Source organism: Xenopus laevis, chromosome 1S (assembly GCF_017654675.1).
Source record: "Xenopus laevis strain J_2021 chromosome 1S, Xenopus_laevis_v10.1, whole genome shotgun sequence".
NCBI lineage: Eukaryota > Metazoa > Chordata > Amphibia > Anura > Pipidae > Xenopus > Xenopus laevis.
The window spans coordinates 146,194,409-146,219,640 of record NC_054372.1 but is presented as its reverse complement, the minus strand read 5'-3'; the positions used below and the strand labels follow the sequence as shown (position 1 = coordinate 146,219,640).

At 36.5% G+C, this 25,232-nt stretch overlaps 1 protein-coding gene across 1 annotated transcript in view; it reads left to right on the top strand.

The window, feature by feature from the left end:
• LOC108705178 (adhesion G-protein coupled receptor D1-like) overlaps positions 1–25,232 on the top strand; it is a 279,938-nt gene that overhangs the window by 235,464 nt on the left and 19,242 nt on the right. The window contains 1 exon segment of the mRNA XM_041580325.1: positions 11,859–11,950. Within this exon segment, the coding sequence (XP_041436259.1) occupies positions 11,859–11,950 (92 nt within the window).

Genomic DNA, 25,232 nt, shown 5'->3' with positions numbered 1-25,232 from the left:
TATAGGTTCTTGTTCTTGGAATACCTGGGTGTTATTATTATTATTGTCTAAAGCTATTATTCTGGACCTTGACCCCTGCTTTTACCCCGTTTACAATCCTTTCTGCCTGCCGTGTGAATTTCAGCCTGTTCCTGACTACGCCTTCTGGTTTAACCCCTTTGATACCGTGAACTCAGACTTTGACCCAGCTTCCTCCTTGGTCCTGACTACTCCTGCTGGGAGCCGTTAGGCCCCCTGACAGAGTCAGCATAAGGCAAAAAGGGAATAATTTGTAAAATTGTGAATTATTTGATTAAAATCGAGTCTATGGGAGGTGACCTTCTCATAATTTGGAGCATTCTAGAAAACAGGTTTCCAGATAATAGGTCCCATACATGTACAATATCCTTCATTGTTAGAGAAGCTCTTTTTCACTATGCTTCAAATGTTCTTCATAGGATAAAAAAAGGCTTCATCATCAGTTTCCAGTTGCCAGTTTCCACCAAACACAACACAAGCTCAATAAATAGACAAGGAGAGGGCTCCAATTTCATTATTTGAAGGCAAGAGACACATCATAATGATGGCTGTGTTTTTTTCTGGCAAAATAGAATTTAACTAAAAAATGTACTGGCCAATAAAGTTTGCTTATATCCAGTCATAGGTATAAATCCTCTTACAACCTATATTTTCTTATAATTCACTATAGAAAAAAGCAGCAGGTCTTATATGGACATTGTTTAGTTAGTCATTGATATCATCTAGCTGCTTCCCAGTGTGATCTAAGAATATATTTTTTCTGTAAGTGTAAAGTCTGCAAGGAATCCTGGAAGGCTATTTCCCCTTGATGTTGACAAGCATTTTTGGGTGATAATTAAAGGTCAGGGTATCTGTAGAGATTCCTCTTGTGTGAAACCAACCAAGAGACATTTGTGGTATTTTCATTATTGTATAAGTAAAAGCACTCAAAATACCTCTTTGGGAATAAAAATATGAAAGATTGCTCAAGGTCAATTAATAAATAACATTCTAACCACACATAGCATTTAAAGGTCAAAAAGCAATAGGCAATGGGCAAAGGGCTCCTTATACAGTACTAGAAATGTTGTTCAATGTTACTCTAGTTTCCACGTGTATGTGGTAAAAGAGGGTTAACAAAACAGTTATATCTACCATTCTCTCTTAATGGCATTCCTTTTCCTTTATGCATCATATTTATTGTTTTGCAACATGTCTGTAGTTAGCTTTCGCTAGATCTTTTTAAAGAGGTTGAGATGGTCAAGGTTTACTTTACTGATGAACACATTACGGCAGTTTAATTATACCAGCACATAAAATTACATTGAATTGTTGCTTAATTGCTTTTATGGCCCTGAGAACCAGAGTCCTCTTGCTTACCAGAAAGGAGTGTGTGTGAGGCAAAATATTTTGTCTTTGTAGCACAATTAAGCCCTTTAACCCTTTTTCAAAAGTGACATACATAGTTACATAGTTACATAGTTAAATCAGGTTGAAAAAAGACAAAGCCCATCAAGTTCAACCCCTCCAAATGAAAACCCAGCATCCATACACATACCCCTCCCTACCTACACATAAATTCTATATACCTATACCTATAATAACTATAGAGTTTAGTATCACAATAGCCTTTGATATTATGTCTATCCAAGAAATCATCCAAGTCATTCTTAAAGGCATTAACTGAATCAGCCATCACAACATCACCCGGCAGTGCATTCCACAACCTCACTGTCCTGACTGTGAAGAACCACCTACGTTGCTTCAAATGAAAGTTCTTTTCTTCTAGTCTGAAGCGATGGCCTCTGGTACGGTGATCCTCTTTATGGGTAAAAAGTTCCCCTGCTATTTGTCTATAATGTACTTGTAAAGTGTAATCATGTTCCCTCGCAAGCGCCTTTTTTCCAGAGAAAACAACCCCAACCTTGACAGTCTACCCTCATAATGTAAGTCTCCCATCCCTCTAACCACGTCTCTGCACTCTTTCCAGCTCATTTATAGCTGTCAGGAATCACACCCTGGTCTTTGTGTTTGGACAATCCTGCAATATACTGGTGTGCCACTGGGGAATCTTAGTGCTTATACTGGACACTGCCCTGAACAGACTTACTATATTCTTGCAACACGCTTACCTTGTCTTGCCTCATTAACAACATGTGTTGTCAGTCAAGCAATTAAGGCCCTTTATTAGCCTGTGCCATCAAACTTCCTGTTACTTGACCATCTGAGCCCATTCTAACCTGTGTTATGCTGATTCCTGGTTCCTGTGTTCTCTGCCTTGCTCCGTGTTCACCTTCCTGTGCTCCTCGCTCCTACCTTCCTGTTCTCACCTGGTACCCAACTCCTACTACTCTGCATTCCCTTGGTTCTGACCTCCGGCCTGTTTCTTAACCTTGCTTGTCTGCGGCCTGCCATTCACCTCAGCCTGCCTTTTGGACTTCATGTGCCTGCCGCCAGCCCTGACCATTTTGCCTGTTTCTGGACTTGCCTCTCTCCATTGCCAGCCTCATTACAGACCTGTATTTTTCAACTTCTGTGTGATTATTTTCTCATTTTGTTATTAAATATTTACTTTTTGCCTTACTATGGCTTCTTCTTGTCCATCCATTCAGGGGTATTACTTTGCAAATAGGCTCCAGCCTGGTGGTCACTCACCTGTGGCCAGACTTAACAATATCCCTCTTAAGGACTGGAGTCCAAAACTGAACTGCACACTCCAGATGAGGCCTTACCAGGAACCTCTAAAGAGGCATAAATATGTTTTTATCCCTTGAGTTAATACCCTTTTTTATACAAGACAGAACTTTATTTGCTTTAGTAGCCACAGAATGGCACTGCCCTGAATTCGTTTTATAGATAGCTGCTTTTCTGCACCTTCTAACAGGCCAAAATTAGACAACTTGTTATCCACAAAAACCCAGAGATCCTTCCTATTTAAGGAAACTCCCAACACACTGCCATTTAGTGTATAAATTGCCTTTACATTATTTTTGCCAAAGTGCATAACCTTGCTTTTATCAACATTGCCCCATTTTCTAGTTTGCTGCCCGGTTTCCCAACTTAGACACATCACTCTGCAAAGTGGCAGCATCCTGCATGGAACCTATAGTTCTGCACAATTTAGTGTCATCTGCAAAAATAGAAACAGTAATTTCAATGCCCATCTCCAGAGCTCTGCGATACTTCACTAACAACACTGGTCCAATTAGAAAATGCTCCATTTACCACCACTCTTTGTAGTCTATCTTTTTAGCCAGTTCTCTATCCAGGTACAAATACTATGTTCCAGGCCAACATTCCCTAATTTAACCAGTAAAATTCTGTGTGGCACTGTATCAAATGTTTTAGCAAAGTCTAAGTAAATCAGATCCACTGCCATCCCAGAATCGAGGTTCCTACTTACCTTCTCATAAAAAGAAATTAAATTAGTCTGGCAAGATCTATTATGCATAAAACCATGCTGGCACAAACTCATAATATTATAATTTGCTATGAAGTCCAGTATCTTATCCTTTATTAACCCTTCAGAAAGATTTCCTACCACTGGCGTCAGACTAACTGGCCTATAGTTTTAGCAATTCGCCAGTCTCTCGGCACTATGCCAGGCCTCAAAGAATCCTGAAAAATTAAGTAAATAGGTTTGGCAATCATAGAGCTAAGCTCGCTAAGTATCCTGGGATGAATAGCATCTGGCCCCGGACCTTTGTTTATCTTAACATGTTCTAGTCTCTTTTGTATTTCCTCATGTGTGAACCATGTATCATTAGTTGTATTACTAGAATTGGGATTATCCAGAAGGAAAACTTCATTAACTGGTTCCTCATTTGTGTAGACAGACGAAAAAGAGTTTAAAACTTGTGCATTTTTTTTTTGTTTTCATCAACCAGCTGACCCCCCTCTGATATTAAAGGTCCCACCCCTTCCTGCTTCATTTTTTTACTATTAAGATATTTAAAAAATAATTTTGGATTCTTTTTAATGCTTGCTGTAATCTCCTTTTCCATATCAATTTTAGCTTGCCTTATAGCTTCTTTGCATGATTTATTGGCCTCCTTGTACCTTATACATGATTCGGCTGTACCAGCTAACTTGAAAGCCTTAAAAGCATGCCTTTTCTTTCCCACCTCAACACCAACACTTCTATTAAACTAAAAAGGTTTTGCTTTGCAACAATGTTTCTTGCTTACAAGGGGAATATGCTGACAATATATTTATTAAGCAGCATTTTAAAGACTGTGAAAACGTGAAAGATCAGGGAGCATCTCTTATTAGTACTTGATTTTAATGTTTTTTGGGAGTTTATAAATATGTTTATTACACTACTATAATGTTGAGGGCTAGCCAACTGTAAATACTATGGGGCAAATTCACTAAAGCGCGAAGCGGCTAACGCTAGCGCAAATTCGCCAGTGTGAGTCATTTTGTTACTTCGCCGATTTACTAACAGGTGCTGGCGTAAATTCGCTAGTGAAGTGGACCTACTCTAGCACTACTTCGCACCCTTATGCCAGGCGAAGTTGCGATATGGCGAAGGGACCTAACTACGCTAATTCACTAACTTGCGGATTTTGCTGAACGTTACCTCTTGCGCCAGACTTGCCTTCGCCACCTCAGACCAGGTGAAGTGCAATAGAGTAGATAGGGCTTGCTTCAAAAAAAGTTGAAATTCCCTAAGTCCCAAAAAGCTTTTTTAAGGGTGATAGGCTGAAAAAGATTGAAATTTCCTTGGGGGTACCCTCCCCCTACATTTCCTAACATATGGCACCTAAACTATACAGTGGGCACATATATAGGGCAAAATAACAACTCTATTTTATTTTATGAAGCTTTCCCAGGCTTGTGTAGTGTAATGTATTTGCTGCTACATATACGTCCATTGTACTTTAACTTGACGCCGTATGCAAATTCGGCATCGCTAGTGCAATTTCGCTTTGCTTTATGAATTGACGCTAGCGCAACTTCACAACCTTTCGCCTCCCTGAGCGCAACTTTGGATTTTAGTGAATTAGCGGCACCCTGTCGAAGTGCGGCGAAGTGTGGTGAAGGCGTCCCTAGTGCATTTTCGTCGCTCAGTGAATTTGCCCCTATATCCTTACCCCTGCATACACACTAAAACACAAAAAGCAACAGCTGCGCTAGAGTTAACAAATTACCCCAAAAACTCTAATTTTCATCTGTTCTATTTATTTTGTTGTTGTACCCATTAGGAACCTTTACACAGTTTAAATTGTGTACACTAACCTGTATATATTTATCCTGGCAGAACATAGAGCTCAGTATCATATTCTAGGCCACAAAAGTGATATTGCTAGGCCTTGCACTGATGCACCTTCCTGCTACTAGTTTTCCTGGCACAAATTTTGATATAATGTTCTTATAGTATTTTTTGTAGCGTTTGTATATACAAAGTTGTTAGTGTGGCCAAGAACTGTAAAAGTACTTTCACCAAACCTTAGATAAATTCTAATCCTGCTCATTAAGGCTCTGGAGGTATGAAGCTGATCAGTCCTATTCTAGAGCAGTGTTTGCCAGGACTAGATATTTTATAAGGTACAAAAGGCAATTACGAAACATGACTATTATTACCACCTCCAAATGATTGTTTCGTTTGAAATTAAAACAAACAACTTGCTACAATACCACCACTATAGCACAAGTCAATTCAACAATTATAAGTGGATAGTAAATGTCCTAAATCACAGAAATATATAAAGAATTTACTCAAGGAATTGGATTGTGAATAAATATAGTTGGCAGTGCTGAATGATTTAATAGATAGAATCATGGTCTCTGAATTTTATATGGACTGCTGCCTCTTAGCTTAATCATAGAGTAAATGAAAATTAACACACATCAAATTGTTTTCACTTTTCCCTGGTTTATTACAGAGTTTGCATCTGCCATATACTTTACAAATGGTCAAAGAAATCTGAATGATTTATAGACTATTTAAAGTGACACTTGACTTGCAGTGGGACTAGATATATAGTGAATAAAATACCCCCTCTTGTAAAATATAAGGATATTATAAGTTACAGAGGAGTTTCATGACCATATAAAAACACGAGGCCGAAACCGAGTGTTTTTATACAGGTCATGGAACTCCGAGGTAACTTCTAATATCCTCATATTTAGCAACTGGGGTTACTTTATTTATTATAATACACAAGTTTTAGGGAGTCATGTGACAGAAATGACATCAGAACTCACCGTTTATAAGGATATAATTTACAAGATATTCATGGCTTTTGTGTATTTTAAGTCTATATTCTCCAGTCAAGGTCTTAAACTGCTCTTTGAGTCCACAGAGCAGTGTTCTGTACTCTCTTGCTATTTTATTATGTTCTCCTCTTTATGAATAACCTTTCATACCCTTTGCATGTGTAGGACGAGCAATACAGCATAACAAAAGGTTGCATTTTTAAAACAAACCTCAGAACATATTTCTTGAATGTTCCCACTTGTTTGAACAGCTTCCTTATATTATAGTTTCTATAAAAAAATTCAGATTTAATTTAGAAATAGCTTTAATTGTAAATGCATTGCGCTTTAGCACTTGTTTTCTTTGTCTGACAACATTACTTCTATCCATCCTTTGAATTCCTGCATCCTTATTTTTCCCCCTGATTCAAAGACAGAGAGCAGCTTTGTATCTCACAGAATGGAGATGTTTTGAAGAGATCTGTAGCTCTGATGGGAGTTCCTTGTCAAGGTTATCTGGACTGAAAGTGACACAAAATAACACAAAGTGGCAGAACTCGTTTGCACAAGCTTCATTGATGTTTAATAATGGGTGCCATTCCATTTTCCCTGCATAGTGTATTTTGAACAGTTATTGAAAAAAAAATATACTTTCAAGAGAGTTGCTCTGCAAAACATCTAACCTGGAAGGTTTAAAGATCCAATTCATATGCTAGTTACAGATGAAATATTAGCAGTCTTGTTGCCAAAGACTAGATCGGAATCTATATATTAAAATTAATTCATTTAACTTTTTTTAAATTGTTGTGAGTATTATTTTTTTCACAGATTTTTAATGTTGGAAGCATTTCTTAGACCTTATATAAAGGATGTGAATCCCACAACCTATTATATTCCAATTGGCTATGGTCACTTCAAATTGTAGTTAAACAGCTGGAGTCTGACTGCTGCAGCTTGCTCCCTTTTCTGCAAACTGGGCCCAACTAGCATATGGGCATGCAGTGCAAGTATTTTGTTTTCAGTTCAACTAGGCACAAGTTATTGTATTGTCCCCTTATATACTTATACATACCATGTATCCCCTTGTGCTTATTCTCCAGTGTAAACAACCCCAGCTTGGCCAGTCTGCTTTATAAATGAGATCTTCCATATCCTCTACTAGCTTAGTTGCCCTTCTTCTTAAATAATATCCTGTTGAGCATCAAAAAACAATATGTACATCATATTTTAGATGAGGCATTACCAGCACTCTCCCTCTTTTTATACACCCTCTTAACACAGCTCAAAACCTTGTTTGCCATTGCTACAGATGAGTTTATTATACCCAAGTCTTTCTCCATTATGGATTTGCCTAACACAGTCCCATTAAAGGTGTATGTGGCTTGTGTATCTTTTACATCTAAGGTGCATGATCTTACATTTATCAGCACTGAATCTTATCTGCCACTTAGCTGCCCAGATTGCCAGTTTTAAAAGATCCTGCTGCAAGAATGTCACATCCTGGATGGAATTAATTTGCCCGTAAAGTTTTGTGTCATCTGCAAACTCCGATAAATTACATTGTGTTTCCCTAAATCATTAATGAATTAATTAAATAAAGTGGCCCTCATACAGAACTCTGTATGACCCCACTAAGAAGTAGTGAATGAACAATTGACAACCATTTAAATGATGCTTTAGCCAGTTTCCTATCTAACATTACTAAGACCAACAGACTAAAGCTTAAAAAGAAGTTGTTTATGCAATGCCATGTCAAAAGCTTTAGCAGCTAATAGTGATGGGTGAATCTGAAAATTCACGAAAGGGCAGAAAAATTTGCGAAATGGCAAAAAAATTGCAAAATGCATTGAAGTCAATGGGTGCCAAAATAATTTTGACGCATTTTTAAATGCGTGACTATTTTGTCCAAATACATTAAAGTTAATGGGCGTCCGAATAATTGTGACGTGTGCCAATTTAGATGCACAACAATTTTTCAGTGCAGTTTCGCAAAAACATTTGCCGGTGGCGAAACATGGAAATTTGCGCAAAATCCATGCTTGGGGAATAAATTTGCCTATCACTAGCAACTAACTAGATTACAGAAATTATCATCTTCATGAAAGAATCTGCAAGGCATGTGACTAGTAGGACATGGTTTGAAAATGTTTAAAAAAAGAGGAATGCTTTCATGTTCTTCTGCTTAGGAAAGATTTAAGAAAGGTTTCTATTTTTTTCCTAAAGGTGGCCATACACGGGCCGATAAAAGCTGCCGACAGACTGAGTCGGCTTATTGGCCCGTGTATGGGGCCCTCCTTCGGGCTTCCCCGATCTATATCTGGCCGAAAGTCGGCTAGATGTCGATCGGATGGGACTAAAAATCACGTTGGATCGTGGGCGCATCTGTTCGTTGATGCGATCCCACAATCAGACCGCCCATTACCCATGGTTAGGATCCCATCTTTGGGCCCTAGGGCCCATGATTGGATCAGTCCGATATTGCCCACCTCAAGGTGGGCATATCAGGGAGAGATCTGCTCGTTTGGTGACATCGCCAAACAAGCGGATCTCTCCGTGTATTGCCACCTTGAGCTGATAAACATCAGAGCATTCCTCTTTCTTTCTCCTGACAACTTCCTTGACTACTTGGTGGCCATAATTGGAAACTGATCAGCAGGTGTTGCTGTTGTAACAAAATGCATTCAAATTTACAGTATATGTATCCATTAATATCTTAGAATAAAAAGAAAATAAATAATGAATGTAAACTGCAAAGGTTCTTAGAATAGCACTCAACTTTTTTTAAAGGTTTACTTATTCTTTAAAAATATTGCCAGTTGGACATACTGTAGCGCTTTAAAATACACAGAAGACCATATCAGAAACAATCTCTTGGTTTGTTCATTGTGTATACAGAAAATTACCCCAATGCTGTCATAGATATGCGTCTTACCTAAAACCCCTGGTTTAGTCTCCTCTGCCCACGGGAATAGTCTTTTACAAAGATTTAGGCTTGTTAAGCTTATTATGCTAAACATAGTTACATAGTTAAATCGTGTTAAAAAAGACCAAAGCCCATCAAGTTCAACCCCTCCAAATGAAACCCAGCATCTATACACTCACATAAACTATATATACCCATATTTAGGGGCAGATGTAAGAAGGGTCGAATATCGAAGGATTTTAATACAACGATCGAAGGAATATCCTTCGATCAAAAAATCACAGGCAAGCCTATGGGGACCTTCCCCATAGGCTAACATTGACTTCGGTAGCTTTTAGCTGCCGAAGTAGGGGGTCGAAGTTTTTCTTAAAGAGACAGTACTTCGACTATCGAATGGTCGAATAGTCGAACGATTTTTAGTTCGAATCGTTCGATTCGAAGTCGAAGTAGTAGTCGAAGGTCGAAGTAGCCCATTCGATGGTCGAAGTAGCCCAAAAAACACTTCGAAATTCGAAGTTTTTTTAATTCGAATCCTTCACTCGAGCTTTGTAAATCTGCCCCTTAGATTTTAGTATCCCAATAGCCTTGGATATTACACTTTGATTTCACTGTCAGTGGCCTTCCTGCTTCTCCTGCCATAGAGCCCCTATTCCTTGAGTTGGCAATGGATGGCGCAAGATTAACTTGTTGCACCATGTGTCTGAAGATCAGTATGGATCTTTCTGGCAGTTGATCCAAGATCTTTTGCTTACACTTTTTTTCTTGTGTCCACAACAAATCTTCTTAATAACATTGTGTACAATAGACACAGGAACAATATCGTGTATGGAGTCAGACATGTAGGGGCACATTTACTTAGCTCTAGTGTAGAAATGGCTTTTTGGCTACTTTGACCATCGAATTGGCTACTTCGACCTTTGACTACGACTTTGAATCGAATGATTCAAACTAAAAATCGTTCGACCATTCGACCATTCGATAGTCGCAGTACTGTCTCTTTAAAAAAAAACTTCAACCCCTTACTTCGCCACCTAAAACCTACCGGGCATCAATGTTAGCCTATGGGGAAGGTCCCCATAAGCTTTCCAAGGTTTTTTTTGATCGAAGGAAATTCGTTCGATCGATGGATTAAAATCCTTCAAATCGTTCTATTCGAATGATTTAATCGTTCGATCGAACGATTTTTCCTTCGATCGTTCAATCGAATGAATTGCGGTAAATCCTTCGACTTCGATATTCAAAGTCAAAGGATTTAACTTCGACAGTCGAATATCGAAGGTTAATTAACCCTCGATATTCGACCCTAAGTAGATGTGCCCCGTAGCCTTGAGATTTCCCATGCTATTTTACAATTTACTGTTTTACCACCTCAGTCAGCTTTCTGCTTTTCTTTCATTTTTCACTGTGGTGCACACAGATAATTGAATTGTTTGAATTTGTAAGGTTACTTAAAAATAAACACAAATATTTCTTACTATTTATGCAGCATGGCACCTCAGTGGGTAACACATTTGCCTTGCAGTACTGGGGTCCAAAGTTATATTCTGGCTTGGGCCACTTTCTGAAAGGAGTTTGTATACTCTCCCGGTATCTAGGTGGGGGTTGCCTGGATACTTTAGTTTCCTGCCATAAGCCAAAAAGCACACTGACAGGTTAATTGGATCCTGATCGGATTAACTGACCTGATGTAAAGTGCCAATATATACTGATATCTATAATCGAGTTTGGGAAGATTCTTTAATAGACCAATTAATATTATATAAAATCTGTTTAAGCATTCATTCTGGGGGTATAATTTTTCTATATCAATTATTTGACTTTGGTGAGGAATAAGACACATATGAATTCCACAGCACTGTTATTTTCAACAATTCTTTTGACAGAACTAGTGTATTATTGGAAAAATTGGAAAAATTGCAAAGGTGCCAATATTTTTGGACCCAACTGTACCTTGAAAAAACGAATGAATTTTACAAATTGCGGAAGAATTCCTATGTTTGCATGTCTTCTATTCTAACAGAATATGAGAAAACAATATGGCGTTGTCCCTTCTGCAGTTAAGCCTGTGCACAACAATTTGTGACAGACGACTTGTGCCATGCCCCCAGTGAAATCAGATCAGTACATAAGGGTCACTAGCCTATGCCCCTTGGAAATTCCCTGTATGAGAGATCTTAAAAGTGCTGCCAAGGGCAGCTCAATAAATTCTGAAACAGCAAGCTAAGTCACTATCACATATGTTTCTGAATATTATTGGTGTTTATTTTATATAAAGCAATTTGCCCATTTGTTTATTGTTTAAAATAATATTGTAGTATTTTGATATTCAACAAAGTGTGCTCCATTTATGCATGCTACATTGCCTGTATAAGGGAAAATCTAGTATTAAAATGTTGAAATAACCCATAGTTTAGTAACCTTGAAATGGATTTTAATATCTTTATGAGGTCATTTTTTTTTCTTCTAGCGTTCAAGTGAATACTGGGAGATTAGAGCTAAAACTAACTTAAAGTATTCCATCTCATTGTCTGCCCAGTGACCGTAAAGATGCAGATGCTTTTACATTCCATAACCTAACTAAGCATGCCGGCAATAAGGCGCCTGAGATGCAGAGACTTAAGTGTATGAATTTTTAATGTCTCCATAGCTACAAACAAATTGGAAAAAAGAAACAATATTTGGAGTGACTTGAATGTGCTTTATATATTAACTCTATTTCCTTTGTCATTCTAACTAGGTTAATATTGGCATCCTTATAGCAGTAACCAGAATCATTTCCAGAATCAGTGCTGACAACTACAAGGTGCACAAAGATGCCAATGCATTTAAGTAAGTATTACACCATTTGTGTTAATTTGGGGCATTATTAGGCAAAATTGAATCAGCTACTCCTTACCTACTACAGGTATAGGATCTATTATCTGGAATGGTTTGACCTGGGGTTTTACTGAAAAGGGATCTTTCTGTAATTTGGATCTCCATGCCTTTAGTCTGCTAAAAATCATTTCTACATTAAACACTCAATTGGTTTGTTTTGCCACCAATATGGATTCCTGAAGCTTAGTCACTATCAAGTACAAGGTACTGTTTTATAATTAAATAGAAAAAGGAAATTGTTTTCTAAATTAGAATTATTATTCCAGATAAGCCTTTATAAAACCCTATATTTCCTACTATTGGCTCCTTTTTTCTTAAATAGTTGGTTTAAAAATTATTCTTTCTGTCTTTTCACTTCAAAAATATACTGTAACTCTATCAAAAAAGTTGTGTTGTTAAAACTCCTTAACTTCTTAAAATGTTTATGGCCTCATGAATTGAATAAAAGGGTGCGGGTCGGGTTTTACCCGACCCTCACATCACTAGTACCAATGCGTCCAAATATTTCCTTTTGCATGCAATACACAGCATGGAGTCAAGATTCAGATGATTGATACACATAGTGCTGATGAGGAGTCCCTGTCTGTAGGTTAAGTATCTCTGCAATATTGTACAGTATGTGTTGTTATTTCACTTTTGTAAGATGCAAATATAATTATCAGTAAAACCTGCATATAAAATAAAATCGTGTAAGCATCTGCTTGGCTGGAACTGAAGTTAACTGCATTCTAACTTGGACAGACAAAATAGTGTCATATTACAGATATTCCTGTATGAAAACACTGGTCATGCCACTGTTAAAAAATAAAACAGGTCTATCCAGCCGACAACTGGGAAGGTGCTGCCATGAGGCAAGATGGGATTCTTACTTCAGCGGCACCCCGTTGGTTACTATGGATGGCAAAAACCACTCCTGGTTAATTGGTTACTATGGATGGCAAAAACCACTCCTGGTTAACTGTAAAGAACTGAAATTCCAAACTTTAAATCAGAATCAGAGTTCTAGTGTAAAGAGAACAATTGCGCCCCTCCAAGCTGAAAATTAAAGCATGGGGGACGAGGTGGGCAGGATCAGGAAGGCCGCCTCAGGCAGAACAGGAGCCAGGATCTCCTGCTAAAAGAATTTAATCATTGTAAATGTCAATACTTCATTGTGCAGTACAAAATTAAATTGACCTTGTTTATTATTAAAAAGCTTGATTTAATCGGATCTGGGAAAAACTTGATAGAATAAGACGAAAATCCAAGCCGTATTATTTTTCTGAGTTTCTTCCTGAATCGTTAGATTTATTCTGTCTTTTTCCCAAAAAGTCAGAATTTTCTGCATTTTTGCCCAAAAAGCCAAATATAGATGGATTTTAAGCCTAATTCCAGTGCAGACCACAAAAACTTCCAAATAGCATAGGGACCTCTCCCATTGACTTAAATACAACCTCGGCAGGTCTGAGATGGAGCATTTTCGGATTTGGACTCGGGGTATAATAAATCTTGAGGTTTTTTTCAACTAAAAATTCAGATATATAGTAAAAAAAAAAGATTTTAGCATTCTGACTATAATAAATAACTCCTAGTGTGCGATATACAGGTATATCCAGAATACTCTGTAATTTGGATCCCCGTACCTTAAGCATTTAAACATTAAGTAAACCTAATAAGATTGATTTGCCTTTAATAAGGATTAATTATAACTTAATTAGGATCAAATACATTCTACTTCTTTATAATTACAGAGAAAAAATAAACCATGATTTGAATTATCTCATTAAAATGGACTTAAAATGTGAAAGATGCCCTCACCGTAATTCAGAGCTTTTTGGATAAAAGGCTTCAAGATAATAGATCCCATACCTATAATGAAATTTTGGAGTGCCATTAGAGTATATGCTTATAAAAGTGGATTCAGTGTTTTTATTGCTGATTTCAGGAAGGTAATAAAATGTAATTTGTGAAATAAAAATTAAAACATTTTTATATTTAAACAAACATGTGCATTGGAACAAAGAGCTGGCAGGAATATGTTTAAAGCAACAGTGCTGTAATAAATGGTTAGTCACAAGGTGCCCAGGGTTCCCTTGAACTTCATGTTTTATTCTTGTGGCCTAAACTGCTGCATGGGAGTAGGAAAGAGGTTGTGGAGCTTTTGCTTTCAGCTTATTTATCCAGAACAAATATTGCTTTAAAAAATAAAACTGAATTCACAACTTTTTCACGTCAATTAGGTTCGTGCTGGGTTGTGACTGCTTATTCTCACAAGTTTCAAAGATCCCTTTGGGCGGAACACATCGAGTGATGCCAGAGGAGAGGCTGATTGATTTTTCCAGTGTAGCACAATCTTTTTTTCAGCATTAGGCGATGATGATTGATTCCCCTGCCAGCTCTGATTTTTATATTCACATTGCTATGTTTATTTTGCCACTCTACTCTACTAGTTAAACTAATCTACCCTTTTGTTATAAAACTATGTAACTTGCAAATTATATGTCAGCTAACAAATCAGAACAAAATCAGCTCCTTATTACTGCAGAATTAGGAGGACAAAAAAAGAAGCAGAAAGAAATAGCAACAGCAATTGCAAAGTAAAACCCAGCAAGTTCCAAGGAATGTACAGATATTTATATATATAAATTCACTTGATAAGTGCAATGGCAGAAATTAAAGTGAAATGTTCTTGTCATTCATATTCTTATTGCCTTCTCTTTGATCTGCATGCTCCTCCACTGATAAAACACAGGAGGGAGAGATTGAGGTTATTATCTGAACCTTTAATGTCAAGGAACGCTGCCTGTGTCTTCCAGCTGTTTCCACAGTAAATGGTTTGTTAAGTAAAGGTGTTTCATCAGCAAGTCTAGAGCCTTTGGGGACAGAACTGACAAGAAAGAACTGGTTAGGAAAGAAGACAAGTGCATTTGTGAAAAAGTTACTTGTGACAAGTTACTCAGCAGACTATTCAGTGAATGAACCTCAGGAAAGAAAAAGAGGAAAGGAACAGCAGAGAAGCTAAAAGAGTTAATTTATCACTTTCTTCTTGGGGATTTGATTTTTAGTGTATGAGATCAGGGATAGACAAGGAAAGCCAAACATCTACCTTCTGTTTGTTTGTTTCTCTTTTTTATTGGAACTCTCAGCATCCGATGACAGCTTTCGCCCAAAGCAGTATTTATGTCTACTCAGAAGCTTTCCCATGCCATCCTGTGACATTGTGTTATTCCAGACCTGGCTGACCTATGGATTTAGCTCTTATTTAATCACAGCTCAGTGGGAATAGAATTGCAGCTTTTTACCTATTTAAGTACTTCTTACTACTCAATAAATTGTGTATGAGGACAAGTCCAAAGGCCTCTGCATGTGTCACAAGTGTTGACATTTACAGAATAATGGCTTCATTGGCACTTAACAAATTCATTGACAATGATGGTGGTAAAAGACGTGTTACATTAATCCCAAAACTAGGGTTGTTCACTTTTAAATTACCTTTTATTATGACATATGCTAATTTATATTCTGCGACAATTTGCCATTTGGTTTCACTTTTTATTTTATTATGGTTTTTCAGTTATTTAGACTTTTGTTCAGGTCTGCAGTTTGAATTTGACTTACTATCTGGTTTTTAGGGTCTTGCTTACCTTGGCAGCCAGTCAGTAGTTTAAATGAGAGACTGGAATATGAACAGGGAGACACTGAATAGAATAGTGTAAGAAAAAACCCAATAATGAACAAATACCTTTTATGCACCAAACGGGGTGATCCCAAGTTTTATTCCATGGTGCTCTTGACACGATTCAACATATCTAACGTTTCGGGACTGCATGGCCCTGCATCATTGATAATGAATAAAAACCAATAATAACAAAATTGTAAGTTTACAGAGCAATCTTTTTTTGCCCGCTGGGGTCAGTGACCCCCATTTGAAAGATGGAAAGATATAGATAGATATAGAAGAGAAAAAAAAATATTGAAGGCCATTTAATTTAAAGGAGACTGACACCTTTAAGATCATCCTCAGTTTACAAACCATCATCTATTTTCTTTGACCTTATTGAAGTATCCTTGTATTCCTATTCCGTAATAGATTTAGTTATTGTAATGCAGGTTTTAATGCAGGTTGATTTTGATCTAAGGTTAGAAAACTCTACAGCAAATACAGGATGCAGTTTCTTCCTTTCTGGAGTTCTTCAATATAGAGTATTTTCACTACACATCTCATTAGGATATGGCAATGAACTGCCAACACTTATTAAATACTTTGTCACTGTCTTCCATGAGATGGACTAGTGAGTTGGAAACAATCTCTATCATTTATACACCATGTAGGATTTAGAAAGCAGTGGAGCAGAGATGATAGGTATCACAACCAGTGATGAAAAAGCAATTACAATGTCATGAGGAATTCCTTGTACATTCTCCAGTTATAGCTTGATGCTTGAAATGCCTTTGCTACTACTCATTTTCATTATAGTAATGATATATACATATGCATTTTAAAATATGCTTAAACAAGTTCACACTCTTTGTGCTCAACTTATGTTTTTGAGTTTGTAAATGAGTTGTACAGGAATAGAATCTATTATATGGAATAATTGGAGTATGGGGTTTCTGGATAAAGGTTCTTTTCAGTAAAAATCATTTCAACATGAAATAAGCCCAACAGGATAGTTTTGGCACTAATAAGGATGAATTGTATCTTAGTTGGTATCTAGTGCAAGGTTCTGTGTTGTCATTACATAGAAAAAGGAAATAATTTTTAAAAATTTGAATTATGTGATTAAAATGGACTTTATAGTCCTGTAATTCAGAGCTTTCTGGATATTGGGATTCCATACCTGTAGGTAGTAATAGTTTTATATGTTTGTACAATACAAATACTAAACACTCTATATAGCAGGCAGGTTTTGTAAAGGGCCAGAACAAAATATTAATGTCCGAATATGTGTTTTTTTTTACAATTGAAATGTCGTTTCTGTATTGCTCGCAGCATACAACAGAACTCCCATATTAGGTTATTCATGGAACCAGGAAAAATTGTGTAATTTATGTGAAATTTAAAATCAGGGAGACACTGTGTGGATTATAGATTGATGGAGCCACAAAAAATTTTGTAAAATGAGGGAAAACTTAAAACAGGTCTCTGTTCCCCCGAAATAGAGTGGAGAGTTCTGCAACTATATAACTAGAGTGGAAGCTAGGGTGCAAATTGTAAAAAAAAAATGGTTGATTGTGCCTTTTTTGCACTTCACATCTTTCTTTTCAATTCATAAATTAGCCCTCTAATCTCTCTTGGTGTAAAGGAAATGCAGCCATATCAAAAGGAATATTTTGTGATTCTATAAAATAATACAATACAGTAGAATTTGATTTCTGGAAGGAGAAGGTTGCACAAATTAGCAATAACTTTATGGAAAACCGTTAACTAATTTAATATTTGCCTTTATTAACAATACATAACTTTTATATTTAATCTAAAATTTTCAATTTTTATCTTAGAAAATGCAATGAATTAGTTTAGCTTCCATGACTATTTCACTTTAAAGGTTAAATAAGCCACAGTCATACTGACAGACAGTGTCTCATTCATTACAAAATATGAATCATGAACTATGTAGATCATTGAAATTTACTGCAGAGATCAACAATATTAAAGGGTGTTAGAACTCTGTTCTGCTGCTTATCTCTAACACTCCATTGAACAGAATGGTGTTTGACTTCTCAGTGCAGTCAAACACCTGATGAAATATTTCCTGACTGTCAGGAAAGTGTTAAGTAACTATGTTAATATTCAAACTGCTTTGAATCAAGTGTGATTTTTAGTAAGTCTACCACAAAGTATATTAAATAATAACTTCTAGGCAAGGCAACATTTCTGTTGTTTTGCAAAAAAAACGTTTATTTTAAAAGAAAAAAACTTGGTAGGAGCAAACACGATCATGGAGGGACTTGCATTTTAAAAAAGAGCTTGCATTTTTTTAAAAAAAAATTATTTTCTGACCCCAATGGTCGATTAATTATAAATCAACCTTTCTCTATTTTGGCAACACAATCTATTAATCCTAGGGATAACAAAAGTGCCCAACATACATGTGACATACTGTTGCAACTGAAGGCTGGAAGTTGTTGCCTACTGCTTCAGCTTTGACTTGACCATGACAAGGGGACTCCTCAATCAACCCTTCGCTTATAGCCATGCCACTGAACCCCATTGTTACATATCTTAATAAAACACCAGGAGCTAGAAATGGGGTAAAATGGCCTTAGCATTTATTGAAATGTTATCAAATAAATAGGACCTTGTCAGCCTCACCCCAAGGCAGTATTCTAAAGCCAGAATTCCATAAGAGATCATTCTGACGTTCTTCAGTGAAGACTTGAGATCAGCACTATGTCATTATATTCACCATTGAGTATAAGGCTGCCTCTACCTACAGAGAGGATGACCCCCAAACCTGCTACCAGCAAAAGCTGCATCTCACACCATGCAGCCCTGCTGTCAGTCTGGAATCTGCAGTTTGTCGAAGACAGGAAATTCAAGCAGACTGCTCTCTAGCACAAGCAGTAATAGCGTCTGTATCATTAAACCCACTGTGCAGTCACAGGAGAGAACCTCCTTTCTCCTTCTTCTAAATTTACAGTGCAGTACTCTGGCAAGGTCCTACCGCTGCTTTGACAAAACTTAAAATACAGTATCGGACATTATCCACTGTTTAGATGCAGAGGAAGGCAAAAAACCCAGCCTGAAGCCAGTGCCAATTATGCCTCAAGAGGGAAAAAATTCCTTCCTGACCCCAATGATGATCGGAAACATTCCCTGGATCAAGCATTTGACATTCATTTAACATTAATAATACTATGCAGACTCTCACGTTTATACAGTATAGTGCATGCAGGAAAACATCCACATTCATTTATATAGATAATATAAAGAAGAGAAACTCCTGACATTTGACAAACTATGCAAAAAAGGGGTGTGGGTGAGATGTTTCTACCTGCTCAGAAGATAAGGAAGTTACCTGCTTCTTCCACTGATGTCACTTCCCTCTCTTTCTCTGCCTCAGCCCCGCTTTCCCTGCCTTATAACAGCTACGTCTGATTCTGCAAATCTTGAAACATACACCAACACCAGTGTAATTTGGCTGCTGGTCATTGGGATCCCTTGTCATACAGCCACTGCGTTTATAGCTCCAGGGCTTTCCTTTATGACTGGTGGTTGTAGCCCAATATATCTCTATCCAAAGGGAAACATAGAAGTTGGATGTACAGATTATCCGCTTCCATGTGGTTAGTATTATCTAATTTACACAGCCTCCCTTTTGCACTGTGTTTTCTTCTATATGTTATTGAATAATACATTTTCAGTTACTTCCAAAATGGACTTGATCAGATTTTCCTGCTGCCGGAATTTGTTCAGCTTCGTCTAAATACAGGCAGCTGTAGGAATGAAGATAAATCCCTCATCACACTTTATACCTGTGGATTTTCTGAGTGCATAGTGCACAGTATTTTGCATAACAAGCTGGAGCAGCTGATGAAGCAGACCATGTAGCTTTGAAAGCTTATGAAATCTAGCCATTTGCTTCATATTTTTTTTATTCCAACCCATTAAAAAGTATCATATTGTCTAATCATCATGTGCAGATACTGTAGCTGCAATAGGCTTTCAGAAAATGGGCCCTTTATAAATAATATCCATTTGCCTTTATTGAAATAAAATTATATACAGTAAATAGAATGTTCCAAGCTGTTGGAACATAACTTACATATACCTTTCACATTTAAAAAAAATTGACAGGCTTTCATTTTAAAAGGGAATATCAAATGATAAGACTTAATGTTAATGATAACATATTGAGCGTATATTCTTGTTAACATCCTTGTTAACTCACAATGAGTTACTAATATGGTTTTAATCAGCACATTTCTATATCGACATATAAGTAGCTCTTCTTCTAGAAGTCAGGAGCTGAAAAATATGTGGGTCATATCACTTTGAAATCCTGCTCTGTTTTACATTGTGGAGATCAGCTATAATATATGCTAAGTATTCCTATTACAATATTATCTCAATTCAAGATGGCAGAGAGGAACGCTAATGTTGCAGTCTTTAGTTATGTTAAGGGTTATCTTACAGAAACATGCAGTGCAAGGAAGGATTTGGGGATTAGAAATGCTTTCAGATCTCCAGAACTAACTGAAGTAACTAAAGGAGTTGCCAAACAGTCCTGCAATGCATACCAAATTACCAGCCATGAACTAGTTTAGAATATTTTGTGTTTTTCTTTTTATTATTTTGGAGCCATGCTGTTAAGATGCAAGGTCCATACAAAATATGTGAAGGAAAGTTTTATATTCTAAATATGTTAATATGGTGCAACTCCAAGGGGTTATTTATCATAGTTCAAAATTTGATATTCAACATTTCCAGCCACAAACTCCAATCTAATCCGCACAGGTTTTTTCGGCGTATTTATTATTCGATTTTCCAGAAAATTTGCTTTGAGGGCAAAAATCAGAATACCGTGATTTTTTCCGATTTTTCACCTGAAAACTCAGATCTTTGTATTGCACGAAACACAGCGCACATCAAAAAATCATTGGGACTTCTCCCATTGACTTATATAAAACCTCGACAGGTCTGAGATGCCGGATTTTCTGATTGTGACTTTTCCATCCTCGGGGTATAATAAATTCCGAAAAAATCGTGAAATCCAATTTTATACTAAAAAAATCAAACATTTTTCGGGATTTTTGCAATCAGAATTTAGTAAATAACCCCCCAAGAGTGACTTGAACTTCTATCTTTTAGCTTGCCAGATATAGATATACAGTATGTAGTAGATCTTTGATGCTTTTCTATCCAAGTACCATCGTGCCATTTCAGTGGACAACATATATTTTGCAGTAACATAAGAAAACCCTCTAGATACTGTATATTGTAGTGAGTAGTGTTATGTAAAAAGTAAATCTATCCTCTCCTACATGAAATGCTATCTAGGGCTTAACATATAATGCCTAAAGAACCAGCCTTGTTCGTTTGGATTTATGAGTTATATTTTTAGAAGATTTTTGCAATATCCTGGATTCGGGTAAGTACACTTCATGCTTTGGTCCCATCTCTAGTCCATTAAGCTTGCTTGAGAAAGCTTTATTACATGCAAAGTTAATGGGTTCTCTGCCAATTTTGTTCCTGGTGTGAGTCATTATGCCTGTACATTTTTGCAATAAAAACAGTTATAGTACAAAATATGCAGGTCTGCTCATGATAAGTATAGGCTTAGGGACCCAATATCTCTAAATAATCCTTTACCCCCTGTACTTATTTCAGGGAAGTTGTCAGGGAACACATCCTAAATCAATTATGGAAAGCAGATTTTTTTTGCCAAATTATTAAGATGTTTTGTATTCTGTAATATGTATGCACAGTATGTATACTATTCCCCATTTAATGCACTTTTTATGCATACCTCTTTCTGCTCTGTAATGACAGAATGCCTATCCATGTCTTATTCCATTACATTCCTAACCTTGGTGCATTTAGGTACTTTTCTGTTGTTGCTATGGAGATGATACTTGCACTGCTACTTTGTAATATGCCCTTCAGAGTGCTTTACCACCCCAATAATGTATGTTTTCTAATTGCAGATATGCAAATAAAATACATTTGAAGTGTGATGGGATGATTGAAATACAACATTAGACAAAACATGCTTTTAGTACTCCCACCTTTTTAACAATTCCATAAGAGAAGTGCTACTTCTTTTGTTCTATAATAAAAACATTTGTGAACCAAAATATACCTGGTATTGAGATAATCTTAAAGGACTGGCATTTATGTACCCTTTGTAGTTTCTCTGTGCCTTTGTGTGAGTTTATTCAATTGTTATGTTTTTTTCCAACAGTTCCTAAATATAAGGCAGGTAATTAATTAGTGTCTCATGATGATGATCCTATTGTGCATATTTGAATTTGTGTGTGTGTTGTTAAGTGTGTATTGTCATAGCCACTGAAGCAGAGACTAATATGGATTAAGCATAATTTGTAAATTGCTATTGCCAGCACTAAATATCAGGTACCTATGGTGGAAATATGAGCTATTAAATCTGAGTAGGGTTGGGGGAATGTTAATTGTGTAAGAGGCATACCTTATAACTCTCCATATCTCTGAAAAATTAAATCACATTTTTCAGTAGGTTTATTCATCTGAATTTATTCAAACTGAATTTAATATAATAATTAAAATATTATTATTATTATTTAAGCATCGACCCAATTATCATAGTACTTCTGGGGGGTTATTTATCAAGGTCCGAAATTATCTCAATATTGGCTGCTAAAAACTCAGATCTAAGCCGCTCTGGTTTTTTTAACGCTTATTATTACATTTTCCCGAAAATTTGCTTTGCGGTAAATACTCACCAGAAACCTCCGATTTTTGCCCGAAACCTCTGAAAACTTCGGGGTGTGGCATGAGACCCAGTGCAAATCAATAAAATCATTGGGACTTCTCCCATTGACTTATATGTAACCTCGACAGGTCTGAAATGACGGGATTTCAGATTCAGAGTTTTCCAGCCTCTGGCTTTAATAAATTCCCAAAAATTTGTGAGTTTTTAGAAGTCCGATTTTATTAAAAAAAAACAAATTTTTCGTGATTTTTGCATTCGGGGCTTAGTAGGTCTCAGGTAGGATTATAACTGAATACAGATATTTATACTTTTAGGGGATTATTTATCAAAATCTGAAAATATCTACTACTATGACCAAATCTGCACAGGTTTTTTCCCCTTATTTATCAATACATTTTTCTGAAAAAAAGTGAAAAAATAGAATCGTACACATTTTTCAGATTCTCCACCCGAAAACCCAGATTTTTGCCTGAAACCACAAAATTTCCGGATTATTGCATGAAACCCAGCGCAGATCATTATATCTTCAGGGACTTCTCCCATTGACTTCTACATGAGCTTGGCAGGTCTGAGTAGGAGTACTTTTTTATTCTGACTTTTAACACCCTCTGGGTTTAATAAATTCCAAAAAATTCTAGGTTTTTTTTTCACTAAAAATTTGGATATTATAGAAAAAAAAACTTATGGCATTTGGACTTGAATAAATAACCCCCTTAATATTGTATATTCCTAACAGTGTCCTTTATACTGGTCTCACTGTGCAGATGATGCTTTACGAGCATAAAAAAACAACCACCACACAGAAAAGAAAAAACAATACAGTCGATATGAATGCAAAAAAGTTACCATAATAACATTAGTGTCCACACTAATTACACTGGGCAAATAACCCCACAATTAAAGAAAATTTTGAAAGTGAAAATAGTCTAGGCACTTCGGCACCTCTAACCACAAATTATAGATTCTATCATCAGTGGTAATTAAAAGGTTAGCAGTACAGGCATTAGTTGTTTTTAATGCAATATGTTTGTGTGTATATTTGGTAAGGGCTATGGTATACTATGCATTTAGAATCTTCTACCATATACCTAAACAATATTTTTCTACTTTTACCCTGGCGTGCTGGGCACCACTACATTTATATAAAGTAGGTGAGGCCTAATTTTGGGTTTTACTGAATCCAATATTAACTGTATTACTGTTTGTGTAAAAGCAATTACAAAATGGACGTTTTATAAAGTTACACTGCAAAAAGATGTTAATCTAGCATTTGAAAATATTTAATTTTGGAAATTTCTTAAGAAATTTTTTTTAAATACTCTTTCCATAGCAGTAGACTTCATCTGTAGACAGTGCTGGCAATTCTATAACATCAAGCTGCAAATTGGACATATGTAGTTACAGTAGAAGAGAACATTGGAAAATACAGAATATAAAACTTTAAAAAAAGCCATACAAATCTTAGGAAGGTTTATGCAGAGCTTAGATGTTCAGCTTGGAAGAAACAATAAGGTTAAATTCTCATGTTGAGTTTGTGATTCCTGGTAGGATATCTTTTATGGTCGGCTCACATGCATTGGTCAAACTGTTCTGATTGTATGTGGCATTTTCAATGCATGGCACTATGTGATGGTAAAAACCTAACTCACCTTATGGAGCACTAAAAGAACAGTTGTCTGAATCCTGTCAAGCAAGGTTTAAACTTGGATTGTAATACGTTGGTGGCACTTTAGTAGGCAAATTATAATGGCACGAATATGGTTTTGTGCATGATTCAAAAGACTAGTTTGCAAACTAAAGGGACTCATCTTCATAACCATAATTAATATTCTTGCTTTTTAGCAGAGGCCAGAAACAAAGTAGATGCCTTTTCTGCAAACGTTATGGTACTTCAGTTAGAAATAAATATAATTTTTTTTACATGATTCACACTATTCCAAAGACTGAAAGGAAAGCAGCGTGTTCTCCACCTCTCTTCAAGCATTTCAGGTTCCAGAATCAATTTCTTCACAATGAAACAATGGAATGAGTTTTCTTAAAGGGGGCATAGATTTGCGGAAAGAGAGGGTTATTCTTCCACTTTACAGAGCACTGGTAATGCCCAATATAAAATATACTGTGCAGTTTTGATTTTCACATGCAGGATATTATTAAACTAGAGAAGTGCAACTAAGCTGGTAAAGGGTATGGAAAGTCTCAGTTATGAAGAAAGACTGGCCAAGTTGGGGTTGTTCACACTAGAGAAGAGGCACTTGAGGGGCAATATGATAACTATGCATAAATATATAAGGGGGTCATATAATAATCTCTCTAATGCTTTATATACTGTACCTGTAGGTCCTTCCAGTAGAAATATTGACATCCATTCATATTAGAAGAAAGGAGGTTCCATCTAAATGTGGTGTTTTATAATGTGAAGTTGTGGAATCAGTTGTAATGGAAGGTTAGCAAGTAAGGAAATACAGGGATATTAAACATTTCTACAGGGATTGGTCTGATTGCCATCTTAGAGTCAGAAAGGAATTTTACCCTCTTACAAGGTAAATAGGAGAGGCTTCAGAATTAGTTTTTTTTACCTTCCTCTGAATCAACTAGCAGTTAGATTTTATATAGACATAAAAGATTGTACTTGATGAACGTGTGCCTTATGCCTTTGCCAAAGCCTACTATGTTACTATGTAAATGGTTTTTTTTTACACTATGGGGGGGGGGGGGGGGGGGAGACAGTCTGTCATAGTTTCCTTTCAATCCATGGAATCAAGTATGTCTGTGTAATAAAAAATACATTTATGTTTCTTTTTGGCCTTTCAAATAATATTTATAAACCTTTCATACATAAC